Source organism: Heterocephalus glaber, unplaced genomic scaffold (assembly GCF_053883595.1).
Source record: "Heterocephalus glaber isolate CG9 unplaced genomic scaffold, H.glaber_assembly_v1.0 deba00000281, whole genome shotgun sequence".
Taxonomy (NCBI): domain Eukaryota; kingdom Metazoa; phylum Chordata; class Mammalia; order Rodentia; family Bathyergidae; genus Heterocephalus; species Heterocephalus glaber.
The window spans coordinates 13,362,429-13,387,543 of NW_028258139.1; the positions used below are offsets into that span (position 1 = coordinate 13,362,429).

A 25,115-nucleotide genomic window follows, 5' to 3' on the forward strand; every position below is an offset into this window, starting at 1 on the left:
AAGAATTGATAAGCATGAGTTCATGAAAATTAGAAACTTCTGCACTGCAGAAGACACTGTCAGGAGAATGAATGGGAATGCACACCAGAGATGGGATAAAATGCTTGCAAAAGACCTATCTGATAAAAGAACTCATAAACTTAATAAGAAGAAAAGGAACACAATGGCAAAAGATCTGAACAGATCTCTCATTGAAGGTGATACATAGATGGAAAATAAACTATGAAACAATGTTCAACATCATATGTTATTAGAGAATTTCAAATTAAAACAATAATGAGATAATATTACATACTTATCAGAATGGCAAAAATCCTATACTTGACACCACCACATTCTGGCAAAGCTGTGCAGCTCAGAATCTCCCATTCATTGCTGGTGGGAATGCAGAATGGTATAGCCACTTTGGAGGGCAAAAGTAAACACACACTTATTACACAACCTAACAATTGTGTTCCTTGGTATATGTGCATGTTAGTTGAATACTAATACCCACCCAAAGCCTGGTAGCAGCTTTATTCCTAATTGCTCAAGCTTGAAGGAAATCGTGATGTCCTTCAGTAGGGCAGTAGATAAATAAATTGTTGTATATGCAGAGAATAGAAAAGGATGAACTGTCAAATCATGAAATGATACAGAGGGATCTTAAATATGAATTATTAAGTTACAAGCTGTATGAATCCAACTCTATGACATTCTGAAACTGTAAGTGTATGGGGAGTAAAGAATCAGTGGTTGGGGGCTTCCAGGCTGCCGTACCACCACCAGCTCCAGTACAGAAGAGGTGAGCTGCTCCCAGTGCCCAGGAGGAGGCTTCTGGGCTGCTGTACCACCACCACAACCCCAAGCACAGAGGAGATGAGCTGCCCCAAGGGTGCAAAAGCAAACACCCCCACCCCCGTGAAATGAGAAAACATGTGAACAAGCCTCAAAACCAGACTTCCAGATCACCTACTGCAACCCCAAAGGGAAAAGGTGGAACATTCTGATACTCAACCACCTGGACTCTCTGAACTGGCAACAAAAGAGGATCTGGAAAAAATGAAATCAGAAATAATTTCTCACATAACAGCAGAGATTGTGCTCATAGTGCAAGACATGATTAATAAATCTAGAGAGGACACAGATGAAAAAATAGAGGAGCTGAGGAACATGATGGAATCCCAACGTAGGAAACAAATGGAATCCATAAAACAGATGCAAACAGGTATATAGGAGATTAAAATCTCCATTGAAAGTTTATGCAGCAGAATGAGCCAATGAGAGGACAGAATCTCAGATATAGAAGATAAGATTGCAATTAGTGACCAGGAAAAGAAAAATTGCCTTAAAATTGAAAGGGACCTTGAGAAATCAATCCAGCAGCTGCTAGATGATGCAAAGAAGAATAACATAAGATTGATTGGAGTCAATGAAGAAACGAGAGTGTGCAGATGACATAAAAAAACTGTTCACAGAAGTGATGGCAGAATACTTCCCAAGCAGGGGGAAAGAACTGGACATACAGATAAGTGAGGCATATAGGACTCCAAATAGCCTTGATCAAAATAGTCTACACATAGGCATATAATAGTTAAGATTCCAGAAACCCAACAGAAGAACAAAATTCTACAAGCAGTTAGAGAAAAGAAACAAATCACATGCAAAGGAAAGCCCATCAGAATCACAGCAGACTTCTCAATGCAAACCCTCAAGGCAAGAAGAGCTTGGAGTGACATATTCCAAGCCCTAAAGAAAAACAGCCTCCAGCCCAGATTGATGTACCCTGCAAAACTATCTTTCAAAATTGATGGAGAAATAAGATACTTTCATGACAAAGAGCACATTAGGAACTTCATGAATACCAAACCAGCACTCCAAAACATTTTAGACAATATCCTAGGAACAGACATTGAGGATCACAACCCCAGGAAGCCCAGCAAAATGAATCCATAGGGCACAACAAGAAATTAAATGCAAAGGGGGAGAATCCAACAAAAAGAAAAAGTCATAACAATGATAAGTCAATACATATGAGTTATAACCATCAATGTTAATGGTCTCAATTCATGAATCAAAAGAAATAGACTGGCAGAATGGGTTAAGAAGCAAGATCCAACAATATGCTGCACACAAGAAACACATTTAATTCAAAAAGAAACTCATAGACTGAAAGTTAAAGGGTGGAAAACAATACTCTGTGTGACAGGAACCCGAAAAAAACCAGGAGTAGCTATACTCTTTGCAGATCAAGTGGATTTTAACCCAAAATCTGAAACACCTCTGGGCCCAAGAATTTCAGATAAGAGATAGTCAACTTGTATTTACAAATCTATTGTGAACGTGTATTTTCATTCGTCTTAAGTAAAAACTTAAAAACAGAACTATTGGTTCTTAACAGTAATATGAGAAATTTCTATATTGTTTTCCTAAATGTTTTTGTCATTTTACATTCAGATTAGCAGTATTAGACAGCTCTAACTGGTTCACACCTAAGCTGACATTTGTTCTTGTAAAACTTTTAACTCCATCTCCCTAATGAGTGTATAATACGATCTTGTTATTGTACTGATTAGTATTCTTCTGATTCTAGTGTTGCACACCTTTCCTTGTGTTGTACTGGCTATGTACCATCTTCTTGTGTCTACTTTTTAATTGGGTTGTCTATTAATGAGCTGTAAGTTCTTTATATATTCTGGTCATAGGTTATATGCATTGTAAATATGGTCTGTTTAAGGACTACTTTTCATTTTCTTAATGATGTCATTTAAAGTTCTAAATTTTGATGGAATCTCATTTATCAATTTCTTTCTTTTTATACATCATGTTTTTTGTATCCTAGGAAATTCTTGCTACCATAAATTCATGAGCATTTTCCCATATAATTTCTTCTTAAAGTTTTATACTTTTAGTTTTATAGTTTTATAGTTTTATAGGTTCATAGATCCTTTCAAGTTATTTTTATGTATGGAAATAAGGGGTTGAGGTTAATTTTTTACATATGGATACCGGTGTTCTAGTGCCATTTGCTGAAAACACTATCATTTCTGCTGCTATTGAATTGAGTTGATGTTCTATAAAATGTTAACGTTAAATAATCTTTCAAAACTCAGTGTACCATATATGTGTGATTCTATTTCTAGAATCTCTGTTTTATTCCATTGATCTATATGTCTTTCCTTATGCCAACACTTCCTTGATTACTGTAACTTTAAAGGAAGTCTTAAAATTAGATACTAAATGTCTTCCAATGCTGTTTGCTTTTCTTTTTACTTTTCTAGGTCCTACATAACTTTTAAATTTCAATATCCAATTCTTCATTTATAGCAAGTATACATAGACCTGAATTTGTATATATACCTTGTGTTTTCTAATCCTGCTAAATTCAAATACAAGTTCTAGGGGCTCCTAGAGATTTCTTAGTATTTTCTCTGTAGATGATCATTTCATCTACATATAAAGATTTTACTTCTACCTTGCCAATCCTATGCTAATTGTTTCTTTTTATTGCCAGACTATTTTGGTTTGGGCCTATGTTTCAAAGTTTAATGGACAGATAAAGAGTAGGCATATCTGCCCTTGTTCCCCACCTTAGGGAGAAAGCATTGTATCTTTTCCTCTCATATAAGGTAAATTTTGCTGGAAGTATGGAGTACATGGCTTATTTGTTGAGAAGTTTCCGTTCTACTTCTAGTCTCCTGATAGCTTTTACCATGAACAGCTGTAGAATTTAGTTCAATACTTTTTCTCCAACTACTGACAGGATCATATGGCTTTTACCTTCCCTCTGTTAAAATGATAACTTATGGGTGTGGATCTTCCAATGCTGAACCAACACTGCCATCCCTATAATAAAACCACTTTCTACATACTGCCAGATCTGACTTCTAATAGTTTGTTTTGTTAAACAAATTTCTATCTATGTTCATACTTTTTCCTTCAATTATCTTTATCCAGTTTTAGTATTAGCACAATGTTGATTTTCTAAAATGAGGGGAGAAGTGTTCCTTCTTTTCTCTGTTTTAAATGTTTAATATAATTCATCAGTTAAAATGTATATGAGCCTGTTGTTGTCATATGGGTAGGTTTTCAAGCTAGGAATATGCTTTCTTTAATAGGTGCTATTCAAATTTTATATTTCCTCCAAAGTTAGTTTCATTAATTTGTCTTCCAAGGTACTTTTTAGTTGTCAAATTTATTTCAGAAAGGATTTTTGCAATATGCTTTCTATATCCTTTTAAATTCTGTAAAATCTGTGGTAATGTCCTCCAAATTTTGATACTATCATTTAAAAAATGTATAATTGATATTGTGTAATAAGAAGAAAAGGTCTAAAGGAGTGGGGGAAGTGGGAGGGGTAGGGGAAAGGAAAGAAGGGAAAAGAAAAAATAGGAGAAAAGAAAAAACATGGAAACAAAATCTTTGCAAATAGGGAAGGGTGGAGGGGTGAAGGGAGGGCAGGGGAAGGGGAAAAAAATAAGAACCAAGATACATCATGTAAAGGTACAAGATCCCAATGATGAATGTAACTGTATTGTATACCTAAAATGTACCAATAAACTTAATGGGGGAAAAAAAAGAATCAGTGGTTGCCAAGGATTCATGGAGGAAGAGTGATGAATAGGCAGAGCAAGGAGGATGTTTAAGGTAATGAAACCATTCTGTATGATATGAGTGGTGGGGACCTGCCGTTCTACTTTAGTGAACCCCCAGAATGTGCAACAACAAGACAATACCCTGTGCAAACTGAGAATGTTGCTTGATAATTATGTGCCAATGTGGATTTATCAACTGAAGCAAATGTGCAACTGTGGTACAGAATATTGATAGCAGGGGTTGTGTGTGGGAGGGAAGGGCATGTGGGAGTTCTCTGTTCTTTCTTTTTAAGTCTTTACTGAAGAAAAACTGTTCTAAAAATAAATTCTGAAAGTGAATTCTCCTGTTAGGCTCTCATAGTGCCAAGAAATACTGCTGTTGAGTATTGTAGTTGCAATTCAAACTTCTTTACATGGCATCATGGGATCATGGGACCGTAAACCCCAAGTAACAGAACTCTTGTGTATTTTTCCCAGAGACATTCCCAATACTGTGAATATATTCTGACACATGAAATAATCAATTATTTGTTGTTAGTGAAAGAATGAGTAAATTGAGATTCTGAGCAATTAAGTCCTCTCTCTTACGTTGGAAATTCATGTGAATGGATTATCATTGAGAGCAAGAAAGCGGGCATTCAGTAGTTTAGAAGCTCTGTGAGATATGTGAAGAAGGGAAATTGAAAGCTAAGAGTGCTGTGCTGAAATGAAGACTCATTAGAGCAGAGTGGACCCCAGTACAGTGCTGGGACAGTTGGCCCCTGAAAAAAATAATTGCCAGAAGCCTGAAAACTAATGAGAGTCAACACCCATTAGAGGAGAATGGACTGTGAAAATTTCACTGGGATGCCAAAAATATTCCTGTTTCTCCATGCAGCTAGAGCTAAAAGTTTCCTTTGTTTTATAATTAGATAACTTAAGCCTGTCAAAGGAGAATTATTACGCTTTAATATATTTTGAAGTTCTCAGATTCATTTTTATTAAAAGCATTTGAAAAAATCATAAAGTCTATAAAAAGAATCCAAGGTCTCCTTTAATCTATTTGAAAGACAGAGGCTGGATCCATCTTGCTCCTCCACACATAGGGAAGAGGGAAAGGCCTCTGCACAGCCCCTGGTCCCTTTGGACACCTCCCCACCCCAAGACCCTGCTTCTGCCCTCAGCTCCTGCCCACCAGCAGCCTTGCAGAGACGGGACTGCCCACAATAGTGACCTGGATATCTCAGCAAGGTCCAGGGACAATTCCTCCCATGACGTGATCAGTAGCTAGTGCAGGCCCCCTGGAGCACTATAAAACCTTGTCTGCACCAGGTTGGCAGGAGCATGGGGATGGCATTCAGGGTGAAGGCAGACGTGTGGCTGGCAGGGCCCTGGCTGTGCCTGAGAGGGGCCAGGGCACTGGGCACCAGAGCAGTTATGCCCCCCATGGCCATGGTGCTGCCCTTTGAAGCCATACCCCAATGTCCAGGCAACAAGTGGTTGAGGGTGCTGCAGATTTGGAAGGATCAAGGCGTTGAGGACATTCACCTGGAGATGCATCGAACCTTCCAGGAGCTGGGGCCCATTTTTAGGTAACTTCCTCTGTAGTTCCTTCCTGAGGGTGCTCATAGCTCCCTGAATCCGGATGCCAGGCCCTTGCCAAGCCCTTGCCAGGCACATAGTGTCACCATAGCCCTAGGGGGTTCTCTGCCCTCAGGAAGGCAAGACAGGAAGATTGTGGGCTGCTGGTCTGAGTCGTTGCCATAGAAACCACAGCTCTTCAAGAAACAGAGCAAAAGCAGGGCTCACTGTGCAGAGGACAGAATGGAGAAGCACTGAAGTGGGCAGCAGAAGGGGCTTCCTGGGGGAGCAAAAGCAAATCCAGGAAAAAGGAGAAGCTTGACAAGACTCTGTCTGCATGCACTCAGGCTGTGCAGAAGGTCCACAGGAAAGATGGGATATGATCCAACAGAGTATTGTGCATTGTCCCCCAGGTATGACGTTGGAAGGATGCAGATAGTCTCTGTGATGCTGCCAGAGGATGCTGAGCAGCTGCACCAAGCAGAGAGCCTGTATCCCTGCCGCATGCACCTGGAGCCCTGGATGGCCTACAGAGAACACCGAGGGCAGAAGCCTGGAGTATTCTTGCTGTGAGGAGCCAGTGGGCATGAAGAGGGAGGTGGGATTGGCAGCCCAGATAGAAAAGGCAGGAAAGATCAGACCCCAAGACACACATACCCTGGCCCCTGAAGGGATTGGTGGAGACAGGGTGACTGCCAAGGAAAATGGGTGTCATCCTGTGGATGTCCTGGGGGTGGAGGAGGAAGCAATGAAGTAGCAGAAAAATGCACATTCCTGGGGAGAGGAGGGTCACTGACACCACCGTGAGGTTGGCACCTATTCCTCACAGCCTTGGTGATATTTTCTCTTGCAGGTAGGTGGCTCCCCTTCCTGTGGCTCAGAGAAATAGCTCTGAGATGGGGAGACCCTGGCCCAGGGCCACAGTCAGCATTTTCCAGAGCCAGTTGTCCACCTTGCTGCAGCCCTCCTCCCACAAGGTGCCCTTGATTCCTAGAGATAAGGGACCATTTACTCTGTAGGAAAAGTCCTGGAGATAAGGGTGATGGGAATACAGGAGGTAAATGACTCTTTGTGTTCAAAAGCAAAGCCCTAAGTAGGCTAATGGCACTGGGACTCAGATCCTTCATGTGGAAAGAGAGGACACTTGTACAGGTAATCAGGAAGAAGGTGGTGGTTTGGGCCACTACTGGAAAGAGGTTGTCATTAAGGGCCAGGAGGGTTAAAAGAGAGAAGTCAGGCTGTGGGTCATCACACCACTCTGTCAGGAAATGAATTCTCTTGGGATAGCAGGCTCTAAGAAAATAGATCTCTTGAGTGCAGCCTTAAGGTGAGGTCAGCTGGGAGGGATGGAAGACCAAAGGGCAGGCCAGAGAGAAGGGTGGACACATGAATGTGAAGGAATCTGTGAGCGTGTGTGTGTGTGTGTGTGTGTGTGTGTGTGTGTGTGTGTGTGTATGTCTTGCAACTGAATCCATACATACTTTGTATTTGCATTTGTATGAGTATTGTGTATTTTCATAAATGGGTACTGTGTGCATATGTGAAGATAGAACATGTGTATACATGTCCTGCATGGACACAGATGTCTATGTGCCTGTGGGTGTGATCATTGTGAATAATTGTAGGCATCAGCCATAGAAGCAGGCAGCTGTGCTTGCATGAGTGTGGGTCAGAGCACAAACTCCTGACCATCATTGCCTGAGAATCTCTACCAGGCCCCCATGTTCTCTGGTTAGTTGCTTGTGAATATAGTGAGAACTTTTCTTTTTTTTCTGGTACTGGGTATCGAACTCAGGACTTGCACTTGCAAGGCAGCCATGGAGCCACTGAGCTAAATCCCCGGCTCTACTGTGAGAACTTTTGAAGTTTTTGAGAGCTGAGATTTTTGATCCTGCCCTATACAAGATGAGGACGTTCTTGGGGACAGGAAGATGCTACTGATTTGGAGGCAGTGTGCTCCATAGGAAAGAACAAGGAGGTGTGAGGTCAGCTACCCTTCCCCTTGGGGCATGATATGGGTTATGCGGGTAAAGCTTGACAGAGGATCAACTTCCTGTCTGAGACAAAGCCTTCCTACCTGGGCAGGGTTGGCATGAGGCATTTGTGTGTGGGGCATGGGGCCTGCAAATTCACAGGAATGAGAGCAGCCAATTCTCACAGAATTTTCAAATAGAATCTGGTGTCTCATTCCCATTTAGATTTCAGTGGCCATCATCCCAGCACACTCTGAGAGAGGTGCAGCTGACCTGCAGCAGCCTGCCTCCATGGATACATTCATCTTCCAGTGACACCCAATTCCTTCTGAGGACCAGGAAGATGGGGCTAGGGTTGACTCCAACTATGCTCTACCCTGCAGGAATGGGCCTGAATGGCGCTCTAACCGACTGCAGCTGAACCCAAATGTGCTGTCCCCAAAGGCAGTGCAAAAGTTCCTCCCCATGGTGAACATAGTGGCAAGAGACTTCTCAGAGGCCTTGAAGAAGAAGGTGCTACAGAGTGCCCAGCGGATCCTGACCCTGGACATCCAGCCCAGCATTTTTAACTATACTGTAGAAGGTGGGTTCCTGGGCATGCGGAGGCATCCAGCAATGGGGTGCAGAGGGCTGGGATGGTACCCTGAGGTCAGGATGGTCTTCAGCCTGTGATACCATTGTCTCTGCAGCCAGCAACTTTGCACTTTTTGGAGAGAGGTTGGGCCTCTTTGGCCATAACCCAAGCTCTGATAGCCTGAACTTCATCCATGCCCTGGAGGTCATGCTCAAATCCACTGGGCAGCTCATGTTCCTGCCCAGGCATCTATCCCGCTTGATGAGCAGCCAGGTGTGGAAGGAGCACTTTGAGGCCTGGGACCACATCTTTGACTATGGTGAGGCCCAGGGGCAGAAGAGTCACCTACTTTTCCATGCATCACTACTCCTCAGCCTCAAAGAGGCCACATAGCAGGGTAATGGCATCCTATGGTCTTGCCAGGGTGTTGACAGGAGACTGAGCTGGCCCAGCCTGGAGATAATGGTGGAAGCACGGAGATCTGGAGATGTTGTGGGCAGGTGGGGAGGAAGAGGACAAGGAAATGATGCTCCCAGATCTAGAGTCTGAAGCTCTCTTCTTTTTCTTGCAGCTGACAATTGGATTCAGAAGACTTATCAGAAACTTGTTTGTGGTTGCCCTCAGTACTATAACGGCATCATGACAGATCTTCTGTTGCAGGGGAACTTGCCACTAAATTCCATCAAGGCTAACAGTATTGAACTCACAGCAGGGAGTGTGGACACGGTCAGGCCAACACCTGTCCATCACTGTGAACGAAGCCCACCATGATTCCCAGTGGGTCCTCTTGTGCATAGTCATCCAGGGTCATAAATCCCAGGCCTAGGCCTTCATGGCAAGGCTAGAGAGAGCCAGCCATGGGAGCATGAGTTCAGAGTGGTCTCCTTTGACCACCCTGCAGTGGGTGGAATGTGCCTGGAAGTCCTAGGGCATCAGGGAGACCCTTAGGAGGCCATTTCTGTGGCTCCTGTCATGGAATGAAGCGCTTTGGAGATACTGAGGCTCTCATCTCAGATGAGCAGAGGGAGATGCATTTCATGGCACCAGAAGTGACCCAGGAGGAAGAAATGTTTGGTATCTGCACATGGGGGTGGTGGTGGTGGTTCAGGTTGATACATTGAGGTCTTTGGACAGTCAGGCCAGAAAAGCCATTGGAAGCTGATGGATGTGGGCTCCAGAGCCCCACTTAGTAATGCTGGGGGCTAACTGCTGAGGTCTCATGAAGGATGTGGGTAGCAGACTTTGCAGTGACATAGGAGGAAGCCTGGGCTGGGATGTAGAGGCCTTTCTCTGAGGAATCAAGGAATGGGTCCATGTGGGCATTAGAGTCCTAAAGCCTAGGGTGCATACTCTGGTTTCTATTCAGATTGTATACATCCTTCACCTTTTTCTAAAGCCTAGAGTGCAGGGCTGTCCTTCTGCGCATGCTTGTGGGAGGCTTCTGTGGGCAGAGGGGCATGGGATTGCAATGTCTGAGCCTTGCCCTCTGACTCCTATAGACCACCTACCCAATAATGATGACGCTCTTTGAGTTGGCCAGGAACCCCACGGTGCAGCAGGCCCTGCACCAGGAAAGCCTGGCTGCTGAGCCCAGCATCTCAGGGAATCCTCAGAGGGCTACCATGGAACTGCCCCTGCTTCGAGCAGCCCTCAAGGAGACCCTGAGGTAGGTGCCAGCTCAACCCTACCCAGTCCATTTCTCCTCTGCTTAGGTGGCTTGAGGACACAGATGGAGATGGGTGGAGATATGAGGAGCTTTTCCTGGAAACCAGCTGCACCTCAGCTCCTCTTCTATCTCAGGTTGGGGTAGAGCCCTCTTCCTCTGGGATCCCATTTCAAGTCCTGTGGCCATCCTCCATGTCCTTCCTGGCCTGCACTGGCCTTATGGAGGGAGGCCCGGCTGAGCTCAGCAGGTGCATGGAAGCCTAGTGTCAGGATGAGGGCTGACTTCCCTTCTAGGGGTCCTGTGTAAGAAGGACCGCAGAGGGGACTGGAGGAGACTTGTCATAGCTCAGGCATCTCTTCCGGCCTTGCATCCCCAGGCTGTACCCTGTCGGTCTTTTTGTGGAGAGAATCCTGAGCTCAGACTTGGTGCTTCAGAACTACCACCTCCCGGCTGGGGTGAGTGAGTCCCCACAGTCCCCCTGCTGAAGGCATTTGCAAGTTGTCCCTCAGGCACTTGACAGCCCCCTCTGCACCTGTCTGCAGACCTTGGTCCATTTGTATCTGTATTCAATGGGCCGAAACCCCTCAGTGTTCCCGAGTCCAGAGCGCTATAACCCGCAACGCTGGCTGGACAGCAGGCAGACCTTCCATCACCTGGCTTTTGGCTTTGGGGTGCGCCAGTGTCTGGGGCGGCGTCTGGCAGAAGTGGAGATGCTGCTGTTTCTGCATCACGTGAGAGAGCTTGGGTGGGGCCTTGGGATGGGGTGGGACCCTGGCCAGGGTGTCCAGGGTGGGTCTGGGGAATGGGGCAGGCCTTGGCAGAGGTTTGGCATGGCATGAGTGGGAGGGGCCTTGCAGAGTAAGGTTGGGCCTTGCATAGTAGGGCAGAGCCTGTGTGGTGGGTGGGCTGTGCTCTGGCAGAGTGGGGCTTGACCTCAGCAAGGTGGGGCCCTGCCTGGCAGGGAGGGGCTTGGCGGAGTGGGTGGGTCTGCATGGGAACATAGGCTGCTCCTCCCCCGCAGTCTGGTGGCTGCACTCAGTTCAGTTGCTACAGCAGCCTAGTCAGGACCCTGGCCCTGCTAGGAGCCCAGACACAATCTGCACTTCTGTCCTAGATTCTGAAATCCTTCCACGTGGAGACACCGCTCCAAGAGGATGTGAAGTTGGCCTACAACTTTGTTTTGATGCCCACCACCTTCCCCCCCCTCACTTTCCGGGCTGTCACCTAGTCATACTTCCCCACCGAGGATCCCAGGCACAGCGCTATCCTCTGTCTCCATGATCCTAGGCCACCCCTCCTGTTCTCCTGCAAGAGCACTGCTTCCTGGCCACAGTGCTATGTAGAGGGCTCCCAGCTCAAACAGTGCAGGCAAAGCCCTGCAGGATCTGGGCTCAGCAGGCTGTGCAGCCAGGCCAGAGCAGAGCTCAGGAGGATCATGGTGGCCCAGCCTGGTTTTGTCCCCTCCCCAGCCCCACCCAGCTCCATCTCCTGCAAACTTTCTCTGCTAGAACACTGTCTCTCTCTCTCCTGAGCACGGTTTCCAGCATCCTCCTGTGGCCATCAGATCACACTCTTAATATTGGCCATACTTATGTTTTCCATTTATGTGGAATCAGCAAAGAAAATAGATCTAAGTTGGCGACACATCACCTGAGCTATGGCGTTGGTGTACGTGAACTCAAAAATTAGGAAAGTAATTGTGGGGCCGGGGATTAGCTCCGTGGCACTGCGCCTGCCTTGCAAGTGGAAGGTTCTGAGTTCAATCCCTGGTACCAAAAAAAAAAAAATAAAAAAGGAAAGTGTGAATACTAGTGAGGATTGTGTATCAGCAAGGGGTTGTGGTGGTCTCTGAGGGTCAGAGATGTAGACAGGAGGTCATAATGGAGACCTGGACGAGGTGACAGGAGAGGTCATTGCTGGAGAGCTGTGTCTTCCTGGAGATGAAGCATTAACTGACGTGAGGCAGGTATTTCCTGGGGAAAGCAATAATCTCCCTGAATATTTAGCATGGATCAGAGTGTGTTAACCTGTTGCAGATTTCTCTGGAGGCTCAGCAGTGTATAGGGAGTATATTTTGACAAAGAACAAGGATTTTATTAAATTGGGTGTGTGGGATGAATTAGGTCCACTGAAAATCAACTTAAAAAGATGTTGAGCCCCAAATGTCCTTAGAACGTGACTGTATTTAGAGATAGCACCTTTATCAAGGGATTTAATTCAAAATGAAGTGACTGGGGTGGACCTCAATCCAATATGACAGATGTGTTTGTTTGGTATATATACTACTTTTTTTTTGGTGGTATGGGGAATGAAATTCAGGACCTTGCACTTGCCAGGCAGGCTTGGCACCGCTGTGCTACATTCCCAGCCCTAAACACTACTTCTATATAGATATTGTTACCTAAATTTGGTATACAATTGTGGATTTTCAATTTTGTCCAATTATATGACTTTAATATACGTGAAATGTGTTGATTAGATTATTAAACTGCCGTGGCTTGGATTTTAAACTTTCTCCAAAGGTCCACATGCCAAGGCTTGGTCATATGGTTGAACTTTTAGGAGGTGGAGCCTAATGGAAGGAAGTTACGTCCTGGGGGCATGCCCTTCTTGGTGATTCTGGGACCTCGACCACTTTTTCACTCCCCATTGGCTTTCAGACTATCAGGAGGCAAGCATCCTTCCTCCACTATGTGCTCTCCTTCATAATGTTATGCTTGGTCAGGGTCCAAAATGACTACAGACTGAAACCTCTAAAACACAGTTAAAATAAAGCTTTCTGCCGTAAAAGTTGATCATCTCAAGTGTTTTATCACAGCTATGGAACACTGACTAACCTATATGCTAAGATGTAAAATATATAAAGCGATGTAAAAATATATGTAATTAAAAATGTACCTAATTTATCCTTGTTTGCTTGCTGTGTGTTTAGTCTTTTTATTTTCCTCTTTTTCTATCTCTCTGTGTCTTTCTCTTTCTCCCTCCTTCTGCTCTCTTTTGTTTTCAGCTTTTAGGTGCCTAAAAGTGTAGGTTTGGTCTCTCTTTCTGGCAGCAAAAGGAAATGGGACAGGGCAGTGGCCTGCCTTCTCTGAGTGCAGCAGCTCCCCAGTGTGAAGAGAAAAGGAAAAAAGAAACACAAAACCCAGAAGTCCCAAGTCCTTGTATGTCTAGGGGAAATTTTCTTCCCCTTTCCCTACTTCTTTCAGTCCCCAAATAGTTGTTTCTCTTCTTTGTATGTTGATCTGGTTCACCTTTAGTGTTCCTATTGCCTCTTCTAAGCAGTGGTCTCCCTTTCTAAGGAGTCCTAGTCTACTTCCAAGGACCCTGGACCACCTAGGAGAGCCACAGTGGGCTCCATCCCCATTTCAGAGTGAGAACTGAGTGTGGGACCCTGCATATGGGGAGGAAGCACCTTACGAGGGCATGTGGCCTCTGGTTGGTGGTTTGACCAACTGGACCACAGCTTTAGCTCCTTGGATGTGAGTGGAGCTGAACCAAACCTTCCTTTCCAGTACCCTTTTTTATTGAACACTGAACCACTGGTCTCCCAGAATGGGACTGGAGCAGAGACAAATTGAGACAGCAGGAAGATAAGTGATGAACCAAGAGTGCAATTGAACAGCAGCACTGTGGGGGACTGGCGGAGTCATGTTCCCTAAGGCTGGGGCACCCAGAGAGACTGTATGTGGCTGGAGGCTCTCTCTGGCCAACAAAAGATTCTCCTTCGACTCCACAGTGCATGCTGGCTTGCAGGGGAAAGAGCAGCTCCCTGTGCCCACCTCTGGCCAGGGTTGACAGTCACCTGACAGGCCTTCCAGTGGCACCTGGAGAAAAGTAACACCCCTCTCCCTTCACAGAAGCCATTTGTAAGCTGGAGAAATTGAAAAGGGCTGCCCAGGATCATCATCATCCCTGATGGAGGCAAACAGCACAACCCAGAGCAGGATTCAGGAAGTCTCAGCCTCTGAGTTCTGAATTTAGCATAAGAGTCCCCAACCAACCCAGCTAGTGCCACAAACATGAGTCACATGAAGCCCAGGAGGTGCCTACAGGTAGTAAGATCTTCCCAGCCTCCACTGAGCTCATGTCAAAGCTGTTCCAAACTGTCTCAATTCAAGGATGATGCTTGTAGGGGTACCTGTCTGTTGGAAGCAATTAGGAAGCCAAATGGAGTCTAGCAGTATGCCATGTCTGCCTGAGGCCACGCCCCTGGCAACCTACAACCATGGCTGCCTGCATTCAGGGCTTTCTGCACCCATTGTTTTAGTTTATTTATTTATTTATTGCTTAAATTCTTTTATTGGTACATTTTAGGTATACAATTCATTTACATTTATCATTGGGTGCTTGTACCTGTACGTGATGTATCTTGGTTCTTATTTTTTCCCCTTTCCCTGTGCGCCCTTCACCCCTCTACCCTTCCCTATTTACATAGACTTCCTTTCCATTTTTTTCATTTTCTCATAATTTTTCCTTTCCATTCTTTCCTTTCCCCATCCCCTCCCACCACCCCTACCCCTTTGGACCTTTTCTTCCTATATCAAAGTATCAATTATTAGTTATTAATCCTTTTAATCCTTATTTATACTCTCAGTTTCTAACACTAGAGAAACCATCTGGTATTTATACATGTGTGTCCTATTTATCTCACTTTAGAGTATGGCCTCAATATGCATCCACTTAGCTATAAATGTCTCTAGTTTCTCATTCTTTATGGCTGAGTAGTACTCCATTTTATAAAAAAAAAACACATCTTCTTTATCCAGTTTCCAGTTGATGGGCACTTGGGCTGTTTCCAAGCTTTAGCTATTACAAACTGTGCCGCTATAAACATGGATGCACATATATCACTGTGGTATGATTCTTTTAATTCTTTTGGGAAGATCCCCAGCAGGGGAATAGCTGGGTCAAATGGGACCTCTAGCCCTAGTTCTCTGAGGTATCTCCATACTGATTTCCACAGTGGTTGCACCAGTCTGCACTCCCAACAATGGAGAAGGGTTCCTCTTTCCCCACAGCCCTGCCAGCATTTGTTATTGGTTGATTTCTTGATAGCAGCCATTCTTTGTGGGGTGAGGTGGAATCTCAGTGTTGTTTTCATCTGCATCTCTCAAATGACCAGTGATGTTGAACATTTTTTTTCAAATGTTTATTTGCTGCTTTTCCTTCTTTGTCTGAGAAATGTCTGTTCATTTCAGATGCCCATTTTTTTTTCATTTTTGACTTTTATTAATATATATTTGCATACATAATGGTAATATTCACTGTAGGGAATTGGTACGTGTACATAACACATTTCAATTCTATTTCCTCCCTTCCCCCATCCCTTTTTTATTTTTCCAGTATCAAATTCATTTTTTTATAAGAACTTATAAAATTAATTGTCACAAATACAGATTGAAAAACAGACTAATAGGCTAAAGAACATATAAAACATATAAGACATGAATTAGGAAATCTTGAGACAGACTCCAGGAGCTGATGATGACCTTTAGAACCAGAGAGCTAGAGATCCAAGGAAGACTACAGATGCTATGAAATGGTCTATTGAAAGAATATGCTGTGTTGTGAAAAGTTAAGATTACTTAAGGGCACTTGACTACAAAGCGAGAAGTCCTATGCTTGCATTTCACACTGGCCTGTGAACTTGCCTCTGAGAGTACACCTGAACCAATGGCAGACAGAGCAAGTAGAAGGGGGAATGGAGTGCCCAAAACAGATGGAAAGTTTGTCCTACTCACACCCCCACTGTGGCATAGGACTGAACGCACAGGCTCAGATGCCCATTTTTGAATTGGGCCTTTGAATTTGGGGGATCTGATTTTTCTCAGTTCTTTATATGTTCTAGATAGTAGCCCTTTGTCTGAGTTACAGCTGCTAAAATTTTTTTCCCACATTGTAGTTGTCTGTTAGCTCTGTTGGTCGTTTCTCTTGCAGTGCGGAAGCTTTTTAATAAGATGAGATCCCAGTTCTTGATTCTTTCTGCTAGTTCCTGTGCTACTGAGGTTTTGTTCAAAAAGTCTTTTCCTATCCCAATGTCTTCAAGAGTTCTGCCTAACTTATCGTCCAGCAAGTTTAGTGTTTCTGTCTTAATATTTAGATCTTTAATCTTAGTTTAGTGCATGGTGATAGGTATGGGTCTAGTTTTAATCTTTGGCAGGTTGAAATCCAGTTTTTCCAACACCACTTATTAAATAGGCTATCTTTCCTCTAATGAGGGTGTTTGGCTCCTTTCTCAAAGATGAGGTGGCTGAGTATGTCTGAAGTTGTTTCTGCATCTTCTAATCTATTCCACTGATCCTCGGATCTGTTTCTTTGCCAGTACCATGCTGTTTTTATCACAGTAGCTTTGTAGTATAGCTTCAAGTTGGGTATTGTGATATCCCCAGCCATGTCTCTGTTGCCCAGAATTGCTTTTGCTATTCTAGGTCTCTTCTGGTTCCAAATGAATTTTTGGATTGTTTTCTCTAGTTCTGTGAAATATACTTTTGGGATTTTGATTGGGATTGCATTGAATCTGTATAGCAGTTTTGGTAGTATGGCCATTTTTATTATATTGGTTCTTCCTACCCAGGAACAATGGATGTCTTTGCATTTTCTTATATCCTCCTCAATGCACCCATTGTTTTAAATGCAGGTTTAACTCCTTACACCCATGGTTTCAAATGTGAGATTCAGTTCAGAATTTCAGTGAAAGTGGTGAGAAACTATGGACTCAGGGGCCCACTCGACTGGCACAGTTTGGTACTCAGCAGTGAAGGGCAAGGGCCACCAGGTGGTCAGGGGGCAGAGTGCATGAGGGGAACATGGGCAAGAACCTGTCTTGTGGGTTCTGTGAGAGGCATCAGGCCAGGGTAAGCAGCCTTTGGACAAGCTCTGGACGCAGGGAAGGTGCCTGGTTTTCTGGTCCTTCCCTCTGCAGTAATTAGGGCTGGGGAGAGTGGCCCAGAGGAGGAGAGTCCCATGGAGGGGGTTGGGCTGGACTCAGCACTGGCTGGTTTGCTTATACAAAGCGGGCTCACTGTAGAGTCACTTGCCCTGTAGGAATTGCCACCTAAGAGGGGGCTTCTTCAAGGTAAGCATGGCCCCCAAGGTCACAGCACAAGGACCTTCTGCCAGGGGGAGGGGAAGGATGCAGAACTAAAATGACACTTTCCTCCTTTAAGTTTTGGGTGTTGGGTATTTTGTCCCAGCAAGAAGAAATTAAGTAAGACACCTACCTCTTCCCACCAGGCATCACCTCCCAACATTGCACGTCACTGTAAACATCCCACCAGTGGACTAATCCAGTGTTATGGTCTGTGTCATGCAGTCATAGGTGGCTTTTTCAGAGGTGGCTGAATCTAGAGTGTGTGATGGTGGGATTAGGGGCATGTGATTACTAAACCAGTACGCTGATTGGTTTGGCACCACCCTAATCCCAGTAGTCCAGATAAAATAAAATGGGCAGAAAGACGCTGTTAAGGTTCCCTTCTTGCTTTTGCTACAGAGTGGGCGCTATGAACTGTTTCTCCTGTAATATCCCTCTGCCATGTGCCACTCTGCTTTGGAGCCAGCCAATTATGGACTGAAACCTCTACAAACTGTGAGCTAAATAAACCCTTTCCTCTTTAACTTTGCGTGTCAGGTATTTTTGTCTCAGCAATGAAAGCAAAGTAGCTAACACATCCAGTATCACACATCCATGATCCGGTCACTTCCAAACGCCTTACCTTTGAGTGCATGAGGCTTTGGGGGAGTATCTAGATATAAGCCATAATATATATGTACTGATTCCCCACAGTGAATATGTTTGATATGTATTGCAAATGTATGCCAACAGAAAAGAGATGTAAGGAATGTACTATAGATTGTGCAGCTGTAATGGACATTTACAGAATATTTCACACACCAGCTGCCAAATGCATCTTCTCAGCAGCACATGAATTTCCCCCTGAAATATAGTATGGTTAGGCTACAAAAAAAGCCTTAAAAAGTCAAAACCATTGAACTTATACCTGGTGTAGAATCTGAGTATAGTGGAATAAAACTAGAAATCACTGAACAAGAAACTTTAGAAATTATACAAATACATGGCAATGGAATAAAACAGTTTTGAAGAAACAATGGGTCATTAAAGAAATCAAAAGGAAAGTAAAAGAAATTTATCTTATGAAAAAATAAAAGAAAAAGCATAACAAAGTAATAATAGAATGACAACACTAATCCACTGTGTATCATTATCTTCAAAATAGTTACTTGGAGGGGTCAGGGATGTAGCTCAGTGGCACCGCTCCTGCCTGACAAATGCAAGGTCCTGAGTTTGATTCTGGTTCCAGGAAAAAAAAAGTTACTTAGAGTATAAAACATAGACAAAAAAGATTCTCTCTTACAAAGAAGGAACTGATAATATTACAACACTTTCTTTTCAATGAACTATGTGAAACTAGTAGTATAAATGAAACAAATGAGCATATATATATTAAAAATTTTAAGACAAATGAAAAGGGAAACACATCATACCAAACATATAGGATACAGCAAAACTAGTATTCTGGAAAATTTATACCAGTCAGTTCCTACAATTGACAATAGAAAGATTTCAAATAAGTGCTCTATTGATGCCTATTAAAACAACAACCCAAAACAACAAAAGGAAAGAAATCACAAGGAAGGACCAAAGCAGCAATAGAGTCTACAAAATATGAAAGATCAATCAAGTGAAGAGTTGGTGTTTTACAGATCATAAAATTGACAAACCCATAGCTACACTAACCAAGGAAACAAGAGAGAAAATTATAACAAATATAATCTGAGAAGAAACATGACACATTACAACAGATAACAGAAATACAAAGGCTCATCAATGACTATGATGGACAACTATGTACTAAAAAAATTGGAGAAACTAGAAGTAAATTTATTTTCTTTATGGGAGGGTTGAAATTTACTTATTTTAAAAAATTTATTGGTCCATATTTATAGTATATAATGATAACATTCATTGTAGGAAATTGGTACATGTACATAACACATCTCAATTCTTTTTTTTTCCTTTCCCTGCACCTCCTTTTTGTGCCAGCATCAGATTCATTTACTTATCTTATAAATCCCTATAAAGTACATACAGATACACACAGATTAACAACCAGACTAACAATCAAAAGCACAGGAAACACTTAAGACAACTACACTAAATCAAAGTACACTTTTAGATACATTTTTCCATGCTGGATTACAATAATTTTTTCTCTTTTTTCCTATTGCCTGTCTTGTATTTTACTCTTTATTTATATATTGAATTCCTTAACTAAGAGAAACCATGCGATTTTTAAGCACATGTGCCTGGTTTACTTCATTTATCATTATGTTCTCAAGGCACATACATTTTCCTACAAATGACTCAATTTTATCCCTTCTTGATGGCAGAGTAGTACTCCATAGTGCATAAATACCACATTTTCTTTCTTTTTTTTTCATGTGTTCTTTATTCATTTATCAGTTGATGAACATATATGTTACTTCCAAGATTTAGCTATTATGAATTGTCTTGCTATAAAGTTGGGCATGCATATATCAATGTGGTGTAATGTTTTTAACTCTTTTGGGAAGATATCTAGAAAAAGTATAGCTGGGTCAAATGGAATTTCTATCTTCAGTTTTTTGAGGAATCGACATATTGATTTCCATGGTGCCTGTACCACTTTATTCTACCATCAACAATGAAAAAGTGTTCATTTTTCCTTACAGCCTTGCTGGCTTTTGTTATTGATTGATTTCTTGATGATAGCCATTCTTTTTGGAGGGGACAGAATTTCAGTGTTACTTTAATTGGCATTTCTTGAATGGCCAGTGATATTAAACATATTTTCATGTATTTATTGACTTTACTTCCTCATCTGAAAAGTGTTTTGTTTTTTTGTTTTTTGTTACCAGGAATTGAACTTGGAACCTTGTGCTTGCGAGGCAGACATTGGTGAAATGTGTTTATTCACTTCAGATGCCCATTTTTTATTGAGTCTTTAAATTTGGGGAGTCTAAGTTTTTGAATTGCTTATAGATTCTAGATGTTAGTCTTTCATCTGAGGAGTAGCTGGCAATTTTTTTCCTATTCTCTAGATTGTCTCTTCGCTCTGTTGATGGTTTCCTTCACTGTGCAGAATCTTTTAAATTTGATGTGATCCCATTTGTTGATTCTTGATATTACTTCTTGTGGAACAGGGGTTCTGTTCAGAAGTCTTTGCCTAAACCTATGTCTTGAAGTGTTTTGCCTATTTTGTCTTCTAGTGGATTAAGTGTTTGTGTTCTGATGTTTTGCTCTTTGATTTTAATTTATTGTACGGTAAGAAATATGGGTCTAGGTTGAGTTTTTGGCATGTGGATAGCCGGTTTTCCCAACATCATTTGTTAGAGAGTCTGTCTTTCCTTTAGCAAAAGTATTTGGTCCCTTTGTCAAAGATAAGGTAGCTGAGTGTTTCCGGAGTTGTTTCTGTATCCTCTACTCTGTTCCATTGATCTACAAGTCTGGTTCTTTGCCAATATCTTGCTATTTTTAATCATTATAGCTTTGTAGTATAATTTGAAGTCTGGAATCATGATGCCCACTGCCTTCCCTTTTGTCAGAATTTCTTTTGCTATTCTAAGTCTCTTCTGTTTCCACATGAAGTGTAGGATTGCATTCTCTAATTTTGTGAGGAATGCTATAGGTATTTTGCTTGGGATTGCATTAAATCTATACAACAATTTTGGAAGTATGGCCATTTTGATTATATTGATTCTGCCTATCCAGGAACAGAACAGGGGATATCTTTCCATTTTCTGATATCCACTTTGATCTCCTTTTTCAGAGTCCTGTAAGTTTTCACTGTAGTAGTCTTTCTCTTCCTTGGTTAGGTCAATTCCAAAGTATTTCATTTTTGTTGATGCTATGTTAAAGGGATTGTTTCCCTAATTTCTCTTTTGGTGAATTTATTATTGGTGTGGAGGAATGCTATTGTTTTGAGTGTTGAATTTGTACCCTGTTATGCTACTGAATTTGTTTAATAATTCCAAGAATCTTTTGGTAGAGTTTTTGGGTATTCTATAGGGACAAGAATGTCATCTGCAAATAATGATAATTTAACTTCTTCCTTTCCTATCTATATCCTTTATTTCTTTCTCTTATCTAACTGCTCTACCTAGTGTTTTGAGAACTATACCATACAGGAGTGCTGATACCAGGCATCCTTGTGCTGATTTTAGAGGGAAAGCTTTTGGCTTCTCTACACTTAATATGACATTGGCCATTGGCTTGTTGTACATGGTTTTTATCAAATTGAGATAAAGACCTTCTGTTCCTATCTTGTTGAGGTTTGTTTTTTTTAAAATCATGAATGGATTTTGGATTTTTTCAAATGCTTTTTCTCTTTCTATTGAGGTGATCATGTAATTTCAGTCCTTGCTTCTGTTTATGCAGTGTATCCAATTTATTGATTTGCATATGTTCAGCCATCCCTGCATCCTTGGAATGAATCCTACTTGGTCATGCTGTATGATCTGTTTCAGGATGTGTTACATTCTGTTTGTTAGTATCTTATTGAGGATTTTTGTATCTATGTTCATTACAGAGAATGGTTTGTAGTTATCTTTTTTGAGTGGGTCATTTTCTGGCTTTGGAATTGGGATAATTCTTGCTTCCAGGAAAGACTTTTGGAGTACTGCTTCTCTTTTAATTTCATTAAAGAGTTTGAGGAGTATTTGTGTTAGATCTTCTCAGAAGTTCTTATAGAATTTGGCAGTGAATTCATTAGGACCTGGGCTTTTCTGAGTTGGTAGTTTTCTTTCTTTCATTAGTTCAATTTCACTGACTGATATTGGATTATTCAGGATGTACATTGTCTTATTTACTTTTCTCATTGCTAAGAACAAATACCTGACACCCCAAATTAAAGGAGCAAAGGTTCATTTAGCTCACCATTTGTAGAAGTTTCAGTCTATAATTGGCTGGCTCCAAGGCAGACACAGGCATTGCAGAGGAGATATAGTTCATGGTGGGCAGAAGGTAGCAAAGTAAGCAATCAAGGGGTCTTAGCAGCTTCTTTCTGCCCCTTTTATATTCTGTCTAGGCTACTGGGATTAGGGCAGTGCCAAACCAATCAGTGGACTGATACTAATCTACATTTATTTATTTACTTAAAAAATTATTTCTTTTTAAAATGACAAATAAAATTGTATGTATCTTATACAGCAATTATTTTGAAATATTTATACATTGTTATGTTAAGGCTAAATTGAGCTAAGTAGCCGGGATGATGTGCCACCACTCCCAGTACAGAGGAAGAGGCTTCTGGGCCAGCATACCACCACTCCCAGCACAGAGGAGGAGGCTTCTGGGTCGACAGGCCACCACTCCCAGTAGAGAGGAGGTGAGCCACGCATGGGCACCAGCAGCACCCCCCTACCCCCCATCGAAATGAGAAGACGCATAAACAAGCCTCAAAACCAGACTTCCAGATCACCTACGGCAACCCCAAAGGGAAACAAAATGGAACACTATGATACTCAACCACCTGGACTCCCTGAACTGGCAACAAAAGAGGATCTGGAAAAAATGAAATCAGAAATAATTACTCAGATAACATCAAAGATTGTGCCCATAGTGCAAGACATGATTAATAAATCTAGAGAGGAGCTGAAGAGCATGATGGAATTCCAACATAGGAAACAAACAGAATCCATAAAACAGATGCAAACAGATTTCCCGGAAATTAAAAACTCCATTGAAAGTCTATGCAGCAGAATGAGCCAATGTGAGGACAGAATTTCAGATATAGAAGATAAGATTGCAATTAGTGACCAGGGAAAGAAAAATTGCTTTAAAATTGTAAGGGACCATGAGAAATCAATCCAGCAGCTGCTAGACGATGCAAAGAAGAATAACATAAGATTGATCGGAGTCAATGAAGAAACAGGAGAGTGTGCAGATGACATAAAAAATCTGTTCACAGAAGTGATGGCAGAAAACTTCCCAAGCCGGGGAAAAGAACTGGACATACAGATAAGTAAGGAATATAGGACTCCAACTAGCCTTGATTAAAAAAAAAACTACACATAGGCATATAATAGTTAAGATTCCAGAAACCCAACAGAAGAATAAAATTCTACAAGTAGTTAGAGAAAAGAAACAAAATACATACAAAGGAAAGCCCATCAGAATCACAGCAGACTTCTCAACACAAACCCTCAAGGCAAGAAGAGCTCGGAGTGACATATTCCAAGCCCTAAAAGAAAACAGCCTCCAGCCCAGACTGATGTACCTTGCAAAATTATCTTTCAAAATTGATGGAGAAATAAGATACTTTCATGACAAAGAGCGCCTTAGGAACTTCATGAATACCAAACCAACACTCCAAAAATTTTAGACAATATCCTAGGAAAAGACAATGAGGATCACAACCCCAGGAAGCCCAGCAAAATGAATCCACTGGGTGTGACAAGAAATTAAATGCAAAGGGGGAGAATCCAACTAAAAGAAAAAGTCATCACAAGGATAAGTCAATATGTATCAGTTCTAATGTTTATGGCAATGTTAATCAATGTTAATGGTCTCAACTTTCCAATCAAAAGATATAGATTGGCAGAATGGGTCAGGAACCAAGATCCAACATTATGCTGCATACAAGAAATATGCTTAATTCAAAAAGAAGCTCATAGACTGAAAGTTACAGGGGGGAAAACAATACTCCATGTGACAGGAACCTGAAAAAAAGCAGGAGTAGCTATCCTCTTTGCAGATCAAGTGGATTTCAAACCAACACTGATTAAGAGAGACAAAGAAGGACACTACATCCTTGTAAAGGGAACAATCCAAGAGGAAGAGATGACAATCATAAATATCTATGCATCAAACACTAGTGTGCCCAACTATATAAAACAAATACTAACGGACATGAAAAATCATATAAGCACTAATACAATAGTAGTGGGGGACCTCAGCACCCCACTGTCACAAATAGATAGATCAACTAGACAGAAAACAAGCAATGAAATACTAGAACTCAGTCAAACTCATGAACAAATGAACTTAACAGATGTTTACAGAGTGTTTCACCTCACAAAATTAAAATACACATTCTTTTCAGCTGCACATGGGTCATTCTCCAAAATAGACCACATACTGGCTCATAGAACATATTTAAGTAAGTGCAAAGGAATTGAAGTTATCCCCTGTATATTATCAGACTGTAGTGCAATGAAATTGGAGATCCATAGCAAAAGAAACCATAAAAATTTCATAAACACATGGAAATTGAACAACACACTTCTGAATAACCAATGGGTCACAGAGGAAATTAAAGAAGAAATCAGACAGTTTCTTCAATTAAATGACAATGACAATACAACATATCGGAATCTATGGGACACAAAGCAATTTTAAGAAGGAAATTCATAGCTGTGAATACTCATATTAGGAAAACAGAGAGAGTCCAATTAAACAACCTGATGCTGAACCTGAAGCTTCTAGAAAAGGAGGAGAAGGACAAACCCAAAGCTCATACAAGGGAGGAAATCATAAAGATCAGAGGAGAAATCAATGTAATGGAGACTAAGAAAACAATACAAAAAATCAATGAAGCCAAAAGTTGGTTCTTAGAGAGAATAAACAAAATTGACAAACCCTTAGCCAACCTTATCAGAAAAAGGATAGAAAAGGCCCAAATCCATGCAATTAGGAATGAAAAGGGTGAAATCACAGCAGACCCAGCAGAAATCCAGAGGATCATCAATACCTACTTCGAGAACATATATAC

The 25,115-nt window shown here is 42.0% G+C and overlaps 1 protein-coding gene across 1 annotated transcript; it reads left to right on the forward strand.

The window, feature by feature from the left end:
* Window positions 1-5,879: 5,879 nt before the first annotated feature.
* On the forward strand, window positions 5,880-13,253 carry Cyp11b2 (cytochrome P450 family 11 subfamily B member 2). The gene is made up of 9 exons (XM_004837858.3): window positions 5,880-6,145; window positions 6,548-6,703; window positions 8,491-8,690; window positions 8,797-9,000; window positions 9,253-9,407; window positions 10,181-10,347; window positions 10,724-10,802; window positions 10,890-11,078; window positions 11,462-13,253. Exons 1-9 carry the CDS (start codon window positions 5,898-5,900, stop codon window positions 11,573-11,575), a joined length of 1,512 nt encoding a protein of 503 aa, XP_004837915.2. The 5' UTR covers window positions 5,880-5,897; the 3' UTR covers window positions 11,576-13,253.
* The last annotated feature ends 11,862 nt before the right edge of the window (window positions 13,254-25,115 follow it).

Bases quoted from the DNA above. Each gene is read 5' to 3' on its own strand.
- Cyp11b2 (XM_004837858.3), top strand. From the start codon at position 5,898: ATGGGGATGGCATTCAGGGTGAAGGCAGACGTGTGGCTGGCAGGGCCC. The intron at 6,704-8,490 runs GTGAGGAGCCAG...TCTACCCTGCAG, and splicing joins AAGCCTGGAGTATTCTTGCT to GAATGGGCCTGAATGGCGCT. The intron at 10,803-10,889 runs GTGAGTGAGTCC...ACCTGTCTGCAG, and splicing joins ACTACCACCTCCCGGCTGGG to ACCTTGGTCCATTTGTATCT.